Source organism: Raphanus sativus, chromosome 1 (assembly GCF_000801105.2).
Source record: "Raphanus sativus cultivar WK10039 chromosome 1, ASM80110v3, whole genome shotgun sequence".
NCBI lineage: Eukaryota > Viridiplantae > Streptophyta > Magnoliopsida > Brassicales > Brassicaceae > Raphanus > Raphanus sativus.
The window spans coordinates 3,677,639-3,690,103 of record NC_079511.1 but is presented as its reverse complement, the minus strand read 5'-3'; the positions used below and the strand labels follow the sequence as shown (position 1 = coordinate 3,690,103).

The following is a 12,465-nucleotide window of genomic DNA, read 5'->3' as shown; positions in this document are numbered from 1 at the left end:
TTAAAACCACTAAATTGTGACATCTTTTTTTCTTTTAGAATGGGTCCTTGTCTTTGTTGTCCGTTTCCCGGGAAGAAAAAATATCTCTAATCCAATCAATCACACCCTCCACCCCACATTGAGTGATTGAGAAGATATTTTTCGCGCGCAAAGCTAAAAGCCACTCATTATTTTCTTCCTTTTCTCTCTCACTTGCTCATCCCTCCCTCCCTCTCCCACACATCGAAGAACTCAGAGAGAGAGAGAGATATGGAGCTCGATTCCATCACCGCTAGGCGCAGACTCGCCACCGTCGCCGCTCACTTCCCGTTACCCACCACCAACGATCCCGTCTCCTCCGCATCGCTCGTCCCTTTGGTATTTACTCTCTCTCTCTCTTTCTCGAATTAGATTTTCTGGATTTCACTATCCTAAAGGTTGTTTGGTTTATCCCTTTGGTATCCCGACTGTGTTTTTTTTTATAAAAAAATTCTGTGTCAAATAGTTTGGTTTTGATATTAAAACTCATATCTGGTGATGCCTCAGAACTGTAGCGGAAGTTTGAACTCTGCCATCATCAGAAGATGTGACAACAAGATCTCTTTTGCTCGGCAAGCATCTTCTGAACAGGGCTTTTTCATGAGGCAGGCTCCCACTGACCAGGTACCACAAGTTCCTTCTCATGTTTATCTGGTGAGGTTATAATCATCTTCCGTGGTAGAGTAAGTCATCATGTCTGCGAAGTTGAGATGCTCAAATAGTGTTGTTCACTGTTTTTAACTTTTGTCTTTCGTTCGATTTACACAGCAGACTAGCGGCGGCGGCGGCATCACTTTGAAGAACTCTGTCATCAGAAGAGGTGACAACAGGCTGTATTTTGCTCGGCAAGCGTCCTCTGCACAGGGTCTTTTTATGAGGCAGGCTTCAACTGATGATGAGGTACACCATCAACTCTCTTATTTAAAATTTTCCTTTTCTCTGGTGACTAAAATTGCAACTTTATATGAAAGAAGATTGATGTTCAGTTTTTTTTTTTTTTTTTTTTTTTTTTGCAGAGGACTATACCACAGGACGCTGCATCTACCAAGTGCTCTGCGACCAAAACGGATGGCTTCTCTTCTTCTTCACAACAGCCATTGCTTTCCAGACCTGAGTACGCCCCACCACAGTTTTCCAAAGCCGCCGCAAAAGATGAGTTCTTTGTTTCTTTTGATTCACCATGTCAGCTAAAGGAAGAATTGGAAAAGCCATACAAGCCCGACCTTCCTAAGTTAGCCAATCTAGGTACGCATACAAATAAATATAGGATGCCCCTGAATCCTGATACACTACTTTTTTTATAGAAAACGTTTTTCTTATACTGCAAGCACATAGTTGTTATATCTAAAAAAGTTTTGATACTGTCAAGTTTCAACACACAATTGGTATATCTAATAAAGTTTGATACTGTAAACACACTATTGTTATATACTTATATCTAATAATTTTTAAATGTGTTTTTGACATCAACCTGGATTACAGCCAAAAGTACAGGAGCTACCAACCTTACTCTAATCAAACACATCTTCATTGATCAACATGAGAATTTATAGAAGCCTATTTTCTTTTGCAGGGACTGTTTGGTCTCCGAGATCGAATGTTGAAGAGTATGAACATAACTATGTTGTGGGGGTAGAGCTACCAGGGGCTAGTATCAATGATATAAGAGTTGAGGTCGACAACCTAAAGTAACTAATACTCATCCTCACACATCTTTTCAATATGTTCCCATTACTCACACACTTGTATGCATTAAGTAACAAAATACTTACCGTGCTACTACTGCAGCTTGACTGTGACAGGTAGACGCACAGCTGTCTGTCAAAAAGTTGATGCATGCACCAAAGGTTCAATCTTTGGATATCACAAGCACGAAATACTACAAGGTCCATTCAAAGTTTCCTGGCCACTCCCTAGCAATGTGAACAAGGATAACGTTGGTGCTGAATTTATGTAAGTAGAAACTAATACTTCTCTACAACCCAACATTGTGATTAGTAAGTGTAGACTGTATAGTGCACACCTAAGTAGTGGTTTTAGACCAGTCACTAGCTTAAATTAGTTATGTAAGATTTGTCAAGTTTCATAGAGAGCACTAACACCCAATATATTATTGAATTTGGAGCAGGGATGGGATTCTGAGAATAGTGATTCCAAAGCTTTGAGGTTTCATCTTTCTGGAACCATATACAAAACGGTAAATAATGTTGTATAATATATGGTGTTTGTGTGGAAGAAGAGAAAGAAAAGCAATAATTTGTGAAAGATATGTAAAATAGTTTGGTCTTTATTTATCATAGATTGCAGACAGGCATGCTCAGTTGATAGAGTAAGCCATGTAAACAATCCATTAATATAAGAAAAAATAAAGCTTGATTACAACTACCAAAATCCAGAAAAAGAAAGACTAAAAATACTCAGTTTCCAAATTTTGTTATGTGTTTCAGGTTGATTTGTAAGAAATTGATAGTTTGAAGTTTTTCAGTTACATACGTAACTTCAATACACTGTATATTACCGGAATAGGTCCTCATATTTAAGGCAATTTACGAAGTAGACACCGGATTTTGTAAATTTACAATCTAACCTGTTTAGGCCTTTATAATACGATTTGAACATTTTGAACCCAAAACAAAAGAATACAATATCGATTCAGACCACAAGGATCATAAAAAGATCGACTCTACAATATTGAAGACGACATGGTATGTACTTCTTTAGTTCAGCTCGTTGATAGCTGCTAGAAAGTTTTGTTAATTTTCCATGCACGCAAGGTGTTCGACGTAACTCCGCAGAAGAGTGTTTTATACCGCAGAGAGTGTTTTATCTCATTTTGTGGAACGAAGACATCTCCTTAAGTCAGTATGAGGTTTGGCTTCATGAGATCACTTCTGACCCACCCCTGTGGAGGCTCCATCACCACTGTCCGATCAGCAACGACGTCTGGTCAGTACGTGGCTTCCAGAGCAAGAGACCCTGTTTTCGAGAAGCTCATGGACAAATACAAGAACCTCCTCAAGGTCATTGACATACAAGACCTCATCCTCGCTAACCCAACAGCTGACCCTCCTTCTGTATCCATTGAGTTCCTCTCCAGGCTCTCCCAGAAGCTCCACCTCAACCGTGGCGCAGCTTCTTTCCTGAGGAAGTACCCTCACATTTTCCACGTCTTGTATGATCCTGCGAAGTCTCAGCCCTTTTGCAGGTTAACTGATGCAGCCATGGAGATTTCTCGTCAAGAGGCTTTGGCTATCAATGCTTCTTTGCCTGTTGTTGTTGACAGGTTGGTTAGGCTCCTGTCTATGTCCATATCAAAGTCGGTACCGCTTCGTGCGGTTTTCAAGGTTTGGAGAGAGCTTGGGCTCCCTGATGATTTTGAGGACTCTGTGATCTCAAAGAACCCTCATTTTTTTAAGCTTAGTGATGGTCATGAACCCAATACACATATCTTAGAGCTGGTTCAAGAAGAAGGTAAGAGTCTGAGTTTTGAAGCCGCGGTTGAAAAATGGAGAGTGGTCGAGTGTTGTTGCAAGGAGGATTGCAGCGTCGACAGAACCGAAGTTCAGTTTAGTTTCAAACATAGTTACCCACCAGGGATGAGACTGAGCAAGAACTTTAAGGCTAAAGAGAAGGAATGGCAGAAACTGCCTTACGTGGGGCCGTACGAGGACATGGTTGGCAAGAAAAAGAACAAGTCCGGTGTGATGGGAGTAGAGAAAAGAGCGGTTGCGATCGCCCACGAGTTCTTGAGCTTGACTGTGGAGAAGATGGTGGAGGTGGAGAAGATCAGCCACTTCAGAAAATGTTTTGGGATTGATTTGAACATAAGGGATTTGTTCTTGGATCACCCGGGGATGTTTTATATGTCAACTAAAGGGAAAAGGCACACAGTGTTTCTCAGAGAGGCTTATGAGAGAGGACGTTTGATAGATCCAAATCCAGTCTACGAAGCTAGGAGGAAGCTTCTTGATCTTGTCCTCTTGGGTCGCCATGCTGCTTTATCAGATTCTAGGGACACAAATATGTCTGAAGAAGAATGAAACTGTGAGTTTCTTTTATCCTTTTGGCTTAAAATATGCTATTGTCCTTTTCCATATGTTTAGCTTATTCAGTGCAGTATGAAACACTTGAGAGATGAGATCACCAAGAATCTAAGCTATCTTGAGCCTCTTTAACTGCATATGCGTTAAGGATTCACAATACAAGATAAGCTCTCTGTTTGTTGTGTACTTTGTAGGTTATGTCGACAAAGACTATCCAAACTCAATACTGTTTCTTTCTTTCTTTGGATTTTGCTTACTTGGTTGCTAGATGATGCATGTGGCTTTACTTGTGCTACTAAAACTCTTTTTTTTTTTTGGAACACACTGAAACTCTTTCGTTTTTTAGATTTATTTATATATGTAAGACTATGTATTTAATTAAATATTAGTAGGTAAATAATAGATATGCATTTAAAAAAATGCATTTTAAAGATATTTTTTTGAAGTATGCTAACAAAAGAAAAATATTTGATTTTTTATGGTTGTGAAAAGGTTTTCTGGTCAAGGTTGTGAAAAAGGTTCAAAAATAAAAAATGAGCCTGATAATAAAAAATTATATCGGCGTTTAATACAATAAAAATTAAATTAAAAATTCAACTCCTCTAAAATTAAAAGCTATTGAGAGGAAGACACGTAAGATGTTCTGACACCACATCTCTTCTCTTCAAAAACTCAGCTCCTTTTACTTCTCTTCGCCGACCAGAGTCTTTCTTTCACATAAGCTTCTTGTGTTGTCTACCAAATCTCCACAGGTTTGCTTCTCTTCACTCATCTTTGTAATCTCAGCAGCTTTTCTCTCTGGTCTATCACTCTGTAATTCAGTTTTCTTGAGCATATAAAGGTCCAGTCTCTGTTCATATACATCTATAATGGTCGATCATGTTGATTATATTTCTACTATAAACTTGCATGTTCAATATTGGATCTTGTTATACTTTTACCATAACCTTTGATTAAAAAAATTGATGTATAGCGCAGATGGCTGCTTCAACGTCTTGTCTCATCGGGAGCGGATTATCTGTCCACGCAACTAAACATAGATTCAAACAGCTTGGACTCTCCTCAACGTTTGCGTCAGTCGATAGGACACCCAAAGTCACTCTCGTGAAGGCTTCTTTGGATGTGAACAAACACGAAGCGAGAAGAGGCTTCTTCAAGCTTTTGCTTGGAAACGCCGCAGCTGCGGCGGGAGTCGGTTTGGTCGGAAGCGGGAAAGCAAACGCAGATGAACAAGGTGTCTCATCGTCGAGGATGTCTTACTCCAGGTTCCTCGAGTATCTAGACAAAGGAAGGGTCGATAAAGTAGATTTGTATGAGAACGGGACGATAGCTATCGTGGAGGCTGTTTCTCCTGAGCTAGGCAACAGGATCCAGCGCGTGCGCGTGCAACTTCCGGGGCTGAGTCAAGAGCTTCTCCAGAAGCTGAGAGCAAAGAACATCGACTTCGCAGCACATACTGCTCAGGAAGACCAAGGCTCTCCGTTGCTCAACTTGATTGGGAACCTCGCGTTCCCTCTGATTCTCATCGGCGGTTTGTTCCTTCTCTCGAGACGGTCCTCTGGTGGAATGGGTGGCCCCGGCGGTCCTGGCTTCCCGCTTCAGATCGGTCAGTCCAAAGCGAAGTTCCAGATGGAGCCAAACACTGGAGTAACTTTCGACGATGTTGCTGGAGTAGATGAAGCCAAGCAAGACTTCATGGAAGTGGTGGAGTTTCTCAAGAAGCCTGAGAGGTTCACTGCTGTTGGCGCGAGGATCCCGAAAGGTGTTCTCCTCGTTGGTCCTCCCGGTACTGGAAAAACACTGTTAGCAAAAGCCATCGCTGGTGAAGCTGGTGTGCCTTTCTTTTCAATCTCAGGTTCTGAGTTCGTTGAGATGTTTGTCGGTGTTGGTGCTTCGAGGGTCCGTGATCTTTTCAAAAAGGCCAAGGAGAATGCTCCGTGCATTGTCTTTGTGGATGAGATTGATGCCGTCGGTAGGCAGAGAGGAACTGGAATCGGTGGAGGTAATGACGAGAGAGAACAGACGCTTAACCAGCTCTTGACGGAGATGGATGGTTTTGAAGGTAACACTGGTGTGATCGTGGTTGCTGCAACCAACAGAGCGGATATTCTTGACTCCGCCCTGCTTAGACCAGGCCGTTTTGACCGGCAGGTGTCTGTTGACGTTCCAGATGTTAAGGGAAGAACAGAGATACTCAAGGTTCACTCTGGGAACAAGAAATTCGAGGGTGGTGTTTCACTAGAAGTAATAGCCATGAGAACGCCTGGATTCAGTGGAGCTGATCTTGCGAACCTCTTAAACGAAGCTGCCATATTGGCTGGACGACGTGGGAAGACGGCGATATCGTCTAAAGAGATTGATGATTCGATTGATAGGATTGTAGCTGGGATGGAAGGAACTGTGATGACAGATGGGAAGAGCAAGAGCTTGGTTGCTTACCATGAAGTTGGACATGCCGTCTGTGGGTAAGTCAGAATCAGATCAGAAGCATTTGTGTGTCTGTGTGTGTGTTATGTAGAGTTCTTTATGTTTTGTTCTTGCAGAACGTTGACTCCAGGACATGATGCTGTACAAAAGGTCACATTGATTCCAAGAGGACAAGCGAGAGGTCTGACTTGGTTCATTCCCTCTGATGATCCAACTCTAATCTCCAAACAGCAACTATTTGCGAGAATCGTTGGTGGGCTCGGTGGTAGAGCTGCTGAAGAAGTCATCTTTGGTGAGCCGGAGGTGACTACTGGTGCAGTTGGTGACTTGCAACAGATCACCGGTTTGGCTAAACAGGTAATCTATCTATCTACTAAGTCTCAGCTTCACTCTTTTAATAATGATGTTGATGGGTTATTATACAATCTTGGCAGATGGTGACAACATTTGGGATGTCTGAAATTGGACCATGGTCGTTGATGGACTCATCAGCTCAGAGCGATGTGATCATGAGGATGATGGCAAGAAACTCAATGTCTGAGAAGCTTGCAAACGACATCGATTCAGCGGTGAAGACCCTGTCAGACAGTGCGTACGAGATAGCTTTGGGGCACATAAGGAACAACCGTGAAGCCATGGACAAGATTGTTGAAGTGCTTTTGGAGAAAGAGACGATGTCAGGGGATGAGTTCCGAGCAATCTTGTCTGAGTTTACAGAAATCCCACCTGAAAACCGTGTTGCCTCTTCAACCTCAACATCAACACCAACACCAGCTTCTGTCTGAGTGAATAAAAGAGACTTTGAATATCTGTGTATATCTTTGAGATACTCTTCCCCCATACTGTGTTACAAGTATATATAGAAAGAACTGTTTCAAACTCAAAGGACTAATGGCTTAAACTAAAAACTATGTTTGCAAATGTATTCATTCAATAGTTGTCTCAGATTCAGAAGCACTGATGCATAGATCCAATGCTGAAATAAATAACTAGTCATGTAATAAGGTGGTGAAAGAGACTTTGACACTAAAACTGGAAAAGGAATACAATATTTCAAAAGTACTTAGTAGTTGTGTGGGTACCATAATCATCATGCTCTTAGATTCAAGATTATATACGATTTACATACAATGCATCCCCAAAGGAACAGGAACCAAATCCAAGTTCCGACCTTTTAAAAGATGACGCCATTCCCACCACCAGCTGCATTGTTGTCTCCTTTCTTCACCCACACCATGGTCCTTGTTTCATGTTTTTGGTTTCTGTAATGACCTTGTCCACTGTTCAATTTTGCAGGTCCCTTGACTTCTTTGTCTCTTCCATCCTCTTCCCCTCTCTTCTTCCTGATCTGGAGATGCTGAAACTGAGTTTCTAAAGAAAGTGAATTACTACTAGCAGCATTATTATTATTCTCTGTGTTTTGAACAGTTTTCACTCCCGGAATCTCCTCTTTCGCCTGATTAATCTGCCTCCGGATGTATGCCTTGGATCCAGACTCGACGACCTCCTTCACTTGATTCTTCTTCTTAGACCGTTTCTTCTTTCTCTCTCTCGAATATCCTTCACATTCTCCCTTCTTGCTCACAATTGCAGAGACATCAGCTTCTTCTTTCTCAACGCAATCTGTTTCCTTTTTCCGACGGTTGCTATGAACAGTTCCTCCTAAACTCTTGGTTCTCTCAAGCTTCACCCTTGGTTCTTCTTCTCTCCTTCGTTGTCCATTAACTTGCTGCTGCTGCTGCTTCACTTCTAAGTCTATTTCCTTCTGTTTCCCTTCTTTTTCCTTCATCCAGCGCTCCTGAAGCTGGAGAATAGATACATAATTATCCGGAATCGAAGCCACACTCTTCATTTTCCCATCAGTTTTCTTCTCCATTGGACTTTTCTTTTCCTTTGGAAAGCTCATCACTCATCAATGCAAAGCAACCCAACCAATTAAGGGAAAAAAAAGAGGGTGAAGGAATTTAATGACAGTCTGAAAAAAGGGCAATCCGACAGTAAGCGACAAAATACGTAGGGCCCAATGGGCTACTGAACTGTACTCGGAACAAATACTGAAAATTCTCAACAATGGTGAACAACTTATCTTTAAATATTTTTTTCACATTTTTTTCCCAGATTCAATGAACAGCCGAATCCAAAATGAAAGTTTAACAAGATCATCTAATTACAATTTTAATAATACTACTAGAAATGAAAAAAATAAAGACCAAAGCTTTTGCTTGTTATTACTTCAACATCCTGCAAAGATTTTTAAGAAACCAACCACACAGCTATTTTCCTCGTCTTTTGCTCCCCCCAAACACCATCTGAACAGAACAAAATTTCACATCAGCTTTTATCCTTTCTTTCAATCACAACAGACCAAACCACACAGCTATGTTCCTTGTCTTTGTCTGTATCATCTCTTTAGCCATCTATGCACATTATCATTGATACTGTTCTATGAGAACAAGACCATCGTTTGTTGCACAAACAGAGCAAGTAGAGGACAAAAACCTGGCAAAACTCTGGTTTCCAAATCAAAGGGCATCATCAAGTTCACGCATAGAAAAGTTTGAAGCCTCTGATGCTTCAGCTAGAGATTCAAGCATACTCCTCACTTCCATAGTATCGTCCAAATAATATTTAGCCTTGCTTGGTTTTTGCCCAACTGTGCATGCAAACACAAGAGCATCTGCGCAGAGCAAGTTTTTCGACATTGCATTACCAATCGCCTCAAACATGTCTTCGTCAGATCTGTCATCTCCAATACAGAGCACAAAATCAGCTGGCTTCCCATCTTCACCCATTGATGAAAATATCTTTTCTGATACAGATCCTTTGCTCACTCCCTATACAAAACAAGATTAAGTACCAAGAAATGCTTTGGATTTAATCAGGAAAATAAATAAATTTACCTGAGGCTTGACTTCTACAATGTAGTGACCGCTCTTGACTGCAACAGGCTCATTAGCTAGAACACTCTCTAGATGCTCTAACATTTCCTTTGATTGCAAAGAACCAAAGCCTGGATCTGCATCCCTGTATTGCCAAACCAGAGCACTATCTTTTACTTCAATGGAAGACCCATCTGTAGATTCCGTGTACTGTTTCATTACAGGTTCCACTATCTGCATCCAACCAAAATCAGTTCCCTGGCCACATGTTTCCCATTCTTCACTCCCTGGCCACCTATAAGTAATAGACATGTTACTAACACATTTAAAACTAGTATACAAAATCTAGAGAAAAGAAAAAAATACTTTAAGAAGTATCCATGCTCTGCTGCAATCCCAACGTTTTTACACGGAGAGAACCATTCGCCTAAGCTTTCCCTTCCTCTTCCGCTCACAATGAAAACAGTATTCTTCTCGTCCTCACAAAGCGCATCCAAGAAGTCCATAACTTCCTGGCTGGGAGCTTTATTAATAGAGTTTTGAGGCATCAGAGTGCCATCATAATCCAACAGTATCGCTCTCCTTTTCGCCCTCTTGTAATCCGACACAATGCTCGGTATCGAAAGCTTCCTAAAGTTAGGATCAAGCGCCACAACTCTGAACCCAAAACTAATCCCCATCCCCCAACACCTCTTCTTGAAATGGTCCACGCATATCCTCTCCAAATCTTGCAAGAAACTCCTCGACCAAAACGCAACGTCGTGAGTGCTAACGTACCGGAAATGCTTCTCGTGCCTCAGCTGTTTCTCACCGTCACTCATCGACAAGGCCTGGTTCAGCGCCTCTCCGGTCGCTTCGACGTTCCACGGGTTCACCCTTATCGCCCCGCTGAGCGAAGGAGAGCATCCGATAAACTCCGACGCGACCAACACGCTCTTCTTCGGACCTCCTTGTCTACACACTATATACTCATAAGGAGTAAGGTTCATCCCATCTCTAACCGCCGTAACAACCACACACTCGGCTATATGATAATAAGCATTAACTTCAGTTATCGACATCGGAGTATCAATATACACAATAGGTTGATAATATCCTCCTCCAAACTCCTCATTGATCCTCCCGCAGCTCTCTTCGATCTCGCCACGTGTCTTCTCAACATCGATCCCTTTACCCCTAGCGGGATTCACGATCTGAACCAACACGGCTCTCCCTCTCCAGCTCGGATGCTGTTTAAGCATCTCCTCCATCGCCAGCAGCTTTAGGTCGATCCCTTTGAAAACATCCAAGTCGTCGATCCCAAGCAACACCGTCTTTCCTTCGTAACGCTTTTTAAGTTCCATCACATTTCCTTCCTCCTCCGAACACTTCATCACGGACTGTATCCGCCCCATGTCGATCCCCACGGGCATGATCTTGATCCCCACCGTCCTCCCGTAATACTCCAATCCGATGTAACCTCTTTTAGACTGATACTCCAGCCCCAGCATCCGGCTGCAGCAAGCGAGGAAGTGACGCGCGTAATCGAACGTGTGGAAGCCGATGAGGTCGCTGTTCAGCAGCGACCTGAGGATCTCTTCGCGGACGGGGAGGGATCTGTATATCTCAGAGGAAGGGAACGGGCTGTGGAGGAAAAAGCCCATTCTGATCCGGTTGAACCGTCTTCTAAGGAAAGTAGGGAGAACCATGAGATGGTAATCGTGGATCCAGACGAAATCATCGTCAGGGTTTATCACCTCGATGACTCTCTGGAAGAAGAGTTTGTTAGCTGCCACGTAAGCCTCCCACATTGACCGGTCAAATCTTTTCCCTCCTCCTCCGTCAGGTGGAGAAAACGGAAGCATGTAGTGGAATAACGGCCATAACTGCCTCTTGCAGAATCCGTCGTAGAACTTGGACCGCAGATCGGGCGGGAAGAAAGTGGGGACGCATTTGAATTTCTCAAGCAGTATCCGCGCCACTTCTTCTTGTTCGCGCGGTTCCACGTCGACGCTCAGAGATCCGACGTATAAGACCTCCATGTCCTCGGGGAAACCGTCCTTGAGCTGCAGGTACAGCGCGTCTTGGTCCCAGGTGAAACTCCAGCTCCCGTTTTGTCTCTCGGCCTTCAAGGGGAGACGATTCGCGACGATGATCATTCGATCGGAGGAGACCGAGGAGGGATTGTCCTCGGAGGAGTGGTCGTCGTCGTCGTCGAACTCGGAGACGTTGCCAGGAACTGTCATTACTCTAGGAAGAAGCCTGCTACTAGTACTGCTGCGCTCTCTCTCCATGACGGGGAAGTTCCCTGACGCGAGGTCTAGCAAGTTGGTGTACGACCTAGAAATCATCTTTCCCTGTCTCCAATGGCTACAAGAATCCACACAACACACGCTACAAACTCAACGAGATCTAGGCACGGAGATAACAGAAAGATTCAATACTTTCTGAAGTTGTTTTGAACACCCATCCAAGCCAAATCGAGAGCTTGAGTGATGATTATACCCCAAATATTAACTCAGCCAATAAACACGGATATTGAAAACTCTAAAAAAGATATATATAAATTATAATAAATCTCTGTTTCCAGCCTTATAAGTGTATTTTACAATAATATCATATATACCCCTCTGTTCTAAGACGAAGCTGCTCTGACCCACTATGTTATTTTCCAAAGCCAAATTTTTTTTTACCAAAATAAGAAATAACGTTTCCTTTATGATGAAAAAGTAATTACAGATTTTTCTGATATGGATAGTTAACCTGCTTAATTTGATTAAACCTTCCATATATATATATTTTATTTTTTTTCCTAAACTTTTTGATTTATTGAAAAATATATCAGCAGTTAAAAATAGAGATGAAAAAGGTAGATATAGTGACAGAAAAGGAAATATATTGGATAAGATATACATGTAATTATTTACATAAGGAAGGAAATATGTATGATTTCTTTTTGATGTTATCAAAACAATAGGGACAAATTATGAGAAACATAGGAAATAAAGGTGAGATTATGATATTTTCAGGTAAAGGCGTACATCGTGTTTGATATGGAAGCTGTTGTTGGATACGCGAATATCAAAAGGAATATTATTATTTTTTAAGCTATTGTTTCT

General features: G+C 42.1%; 5 protein-coding genes across 11 annotated transcripts; 3 read left to right on the top strand and 2 right to left on the bottom strand.

Annotated features, from left to right (window-relative positions):
• Positions 1 to 172: 172 nt before the first annotated feature.
• Positions 173 to 2,409, top strand: LOC108814734 (uncharacterized). 2 transcript variants are annotated; one of them, XM_018587368.2, is made up of 7 exons: positions 173 to 357; positions 526 to 642; positions 790 to 918; positions 1,035 to 1,263; positions 1,592 to 1,706; positions 1,807 to 1,971; positions 2,147 to 2,409. In XM_018587368.2, exons 1-7 carry the CDS (start codon positions 250 to 252, stop codon positions 2,181 to 2,183), a joined length of 900 nt encoding a protein of 299 aa, XP_018442870.1. In that variant the 5' UTR covers positions 173 to 249; the 3' UTR covers positions 2,184 to 2,409. The 2 variants fall into 2 exon arrangements, with proteins under 2 accessions (XP_018442870.1, XP_018442863.1); XM_018587361.2 differs by having other exon boundaries at positions 175 to 357; positions 787 to 918.
• A 143-nt stretch (positions 2,410 to 2,552) lies between these two features.
• On the top strand, positions 2,553 to 4,494 carry LOC108814717 (protein ROOT PRIMORDIUM DEFECTIVE 1). Of its 3 annotated transcripts, none has more exons than XM_018587351.2 (2): positions 2,553 to 4,062; positions 4,256 to 4,494. In XM_018587351.2, the coding sequence occupies exon 1, from the start codon at positions 2,883 to 2,885 to the stop codon at positions 4,056 to 4,058; it is 1,176 nt and encodes a 391-aa protein (XP_018442853.1). In that variant the 5' UTR covers positions 2,553 to 2,882; the 3' UTR covers positions 4,059 to 4,062; positions 4,256 to 4,494. The 3 variants fall into 3 exon arrangements, with proteins under 3 accessions (XP_018442853.1, XP_018442846.1, XP_056861560.1); XM_018587344.2 differs by having other exon boundaries at positions 4,136 to 4,494; XM_057005580.1 differs by having other exon boundaries at positions 4,131 to 4,494.
• A 158-nt stretch (positions 4,495 to 4,652) lies between these two features.
• On the top strand, positions 4,653 to 7,373 carry LOC108863100 (ATP-dependent zinc metalloprotease FTSH 8, chloroplastic). 2 transcript variants are annotated; one of them, XM_018637414.2, is made up of 4 exons: positions 4,653 to 4,813; positions 5,040 to 6,526; positions 6,605 to 6,845; positions 6,923 to 7,373. In XM_018637414.2, the coding sequence occupies exons 2-4, from the start codon at positions 5,040 to 5,042 to the stop codon at positions 7,271 to 7,273; spliced, it is 2,079 nt and encodes a 692-aa protein (XP_018492916.1). In that variant the 5' UTR covers positions 4,653 to 4,813; the 3' UTR covers positions 7,274 to 7,373. The 2 variants fall into 2 exon arrangements, with proteins under 2 accessions (XP_018492916.1, XP_018492924.1); XM_018637422.2 differs by having other exon boundaries at positions 4,675 to 4,813; positions 5,035 to 6,526.
• A 121-nt stretch (positions 7,374 to 7,494) lies between these two features.
• On the bottom strand, positions 7,495 to 8,437 carry LOC108842883 (uncharacterized). The gene has a single exon (XM_018615932.2). The coding sequence runs from the start codon at positions 8,392 to 8,394 to the stop codon at positions 7,663 to 7,665; it is 732 nt and encodes a 243-aa protein (XP_018471434.2). The 5' UTR covers positions 8,395 to 8,437; the 3' UTR covers positions 7,495 to 7,662.
• Positions 8,438 to 8,559: 122 nt separating this feature from the next.
• LOC108863085 (probable alpha,alpha-trehalose-phosphate synthase [UDP-forming] 7) lies at positions 8,560 to 11,905 on the bottom strand. 3 transcript variants are annotated; one of them, XM_057005534.1, is made up of 4 exons: positions 9,734 to 11,905; positions 9,389 to 9,662; positions 8,988 to 9,322; positions 8,560 to 8,905 (listed from the first exon to the last, which is right to left on the bottom strand). In XM_057005534.1, the coding sequence occupies exons 1-3, from the start codon at positions 11,695 to 11,697 to the stop codon at positions 9,011 to 9,013; spliced, it is 2,550 nt and encodes an 849-aa protein (XP_056861514.1). In that variant the 5' UTR covers positions 11,698 to 11,905; the 3' UTR covers positions 8,560 to 8,905; positions 8,988 to 9,010. The 3 variants fall into 3 exon arrangements, with proteins under 3 accessions (XP_056861514.1, XP_018492907.2, XP_018492898.2); XM_018637405.2 differs by having other exon boundaries at positions 8,560 to 8,797; XM_018637396.2 differs by having other exon boundaries at positions 8,560 to 9,322.
• Positions 11,906 to 12,465: the final 560 nt, after the last annotated feature.

Bases quoted from the DNA above. Each gene is read 5' to 3' on its own strand.
- LOC108814734 (XM_018587361.2), top strand. From the start codon at position 250: ATGGAGCTCGATTCCATCACCGCTAGGCGCAGACTCGCCACCGTCGCC. The intron at 643-786 runs GTACCACAAGTT...CGATTTACACAG, and splicing joins GGCAGGCTCCCACTGACCAG to CAGACTAGCGGCGGCGGCGG. The intron at 1,972-2,146 runs GTAAGTAGAAAC...AATTTGGAGCAG, and splicing joins AACGTTGGTGCTGAATTTAT to GGATGGGATTCTGAGAATAG.
- LOC108814717 (XM_018587351.2), top strand. From the start codon at position 2,883: ATGAGGTTTGGCTTCATGAGATCACTTCTGACCCACCCCTGTGGAGGC.
- LOC108863100 (XM_018637414.2), top strand. From the start codon at position 5,040: ATGGCTGCTTCAACGTCTTGTCTCATCGGGAGCGGATTATCTGTCCAC. The intron at 6,527-6,604 runs GTAAGTCAGAAT...TTGTTCTTGCAG, and splicing joins GTTGGACATGCCGTCTGTGG to AACGTTGACTCCAGGACATG. The intron at 6,846-6,922 runs GTAATCTATCTA...CAATCTTGGCAG, and splicing joins TCACCGGTTTGGCTAAACAG to ATGGTGACAACATTTGGGAT.
- LOC108842883 (XM_018615932.2), bottom strand. From the start codon at position 8,394: ATGAGCTTTCCAAAGGAAAAGAAAAGTCCAATGGAGAAGAAAACTGAT.
- LOC108863085 (XM_018637396.2), bottom strand. From the start codon at position 11,697: ATGATTTCTAGGTCGTACACCAACTTGCTAGACCTCGCGTCAGGGAAC. The intron at 9,663-9,733 runs GTATTTTTTTCT...TATTACTTATAG, and splicing joins GAGCATGGATACTTCTTAAA to GTGGCCAGGGAGTGAAGAAT. The intron at 9,323-9,388 runs GTAAATTTATTT...TGTTTTGTATAG, and splicing joins TTGTAGAAGTCAAGCCTCAG to GGAGTGAGCAAAGGATCTGT.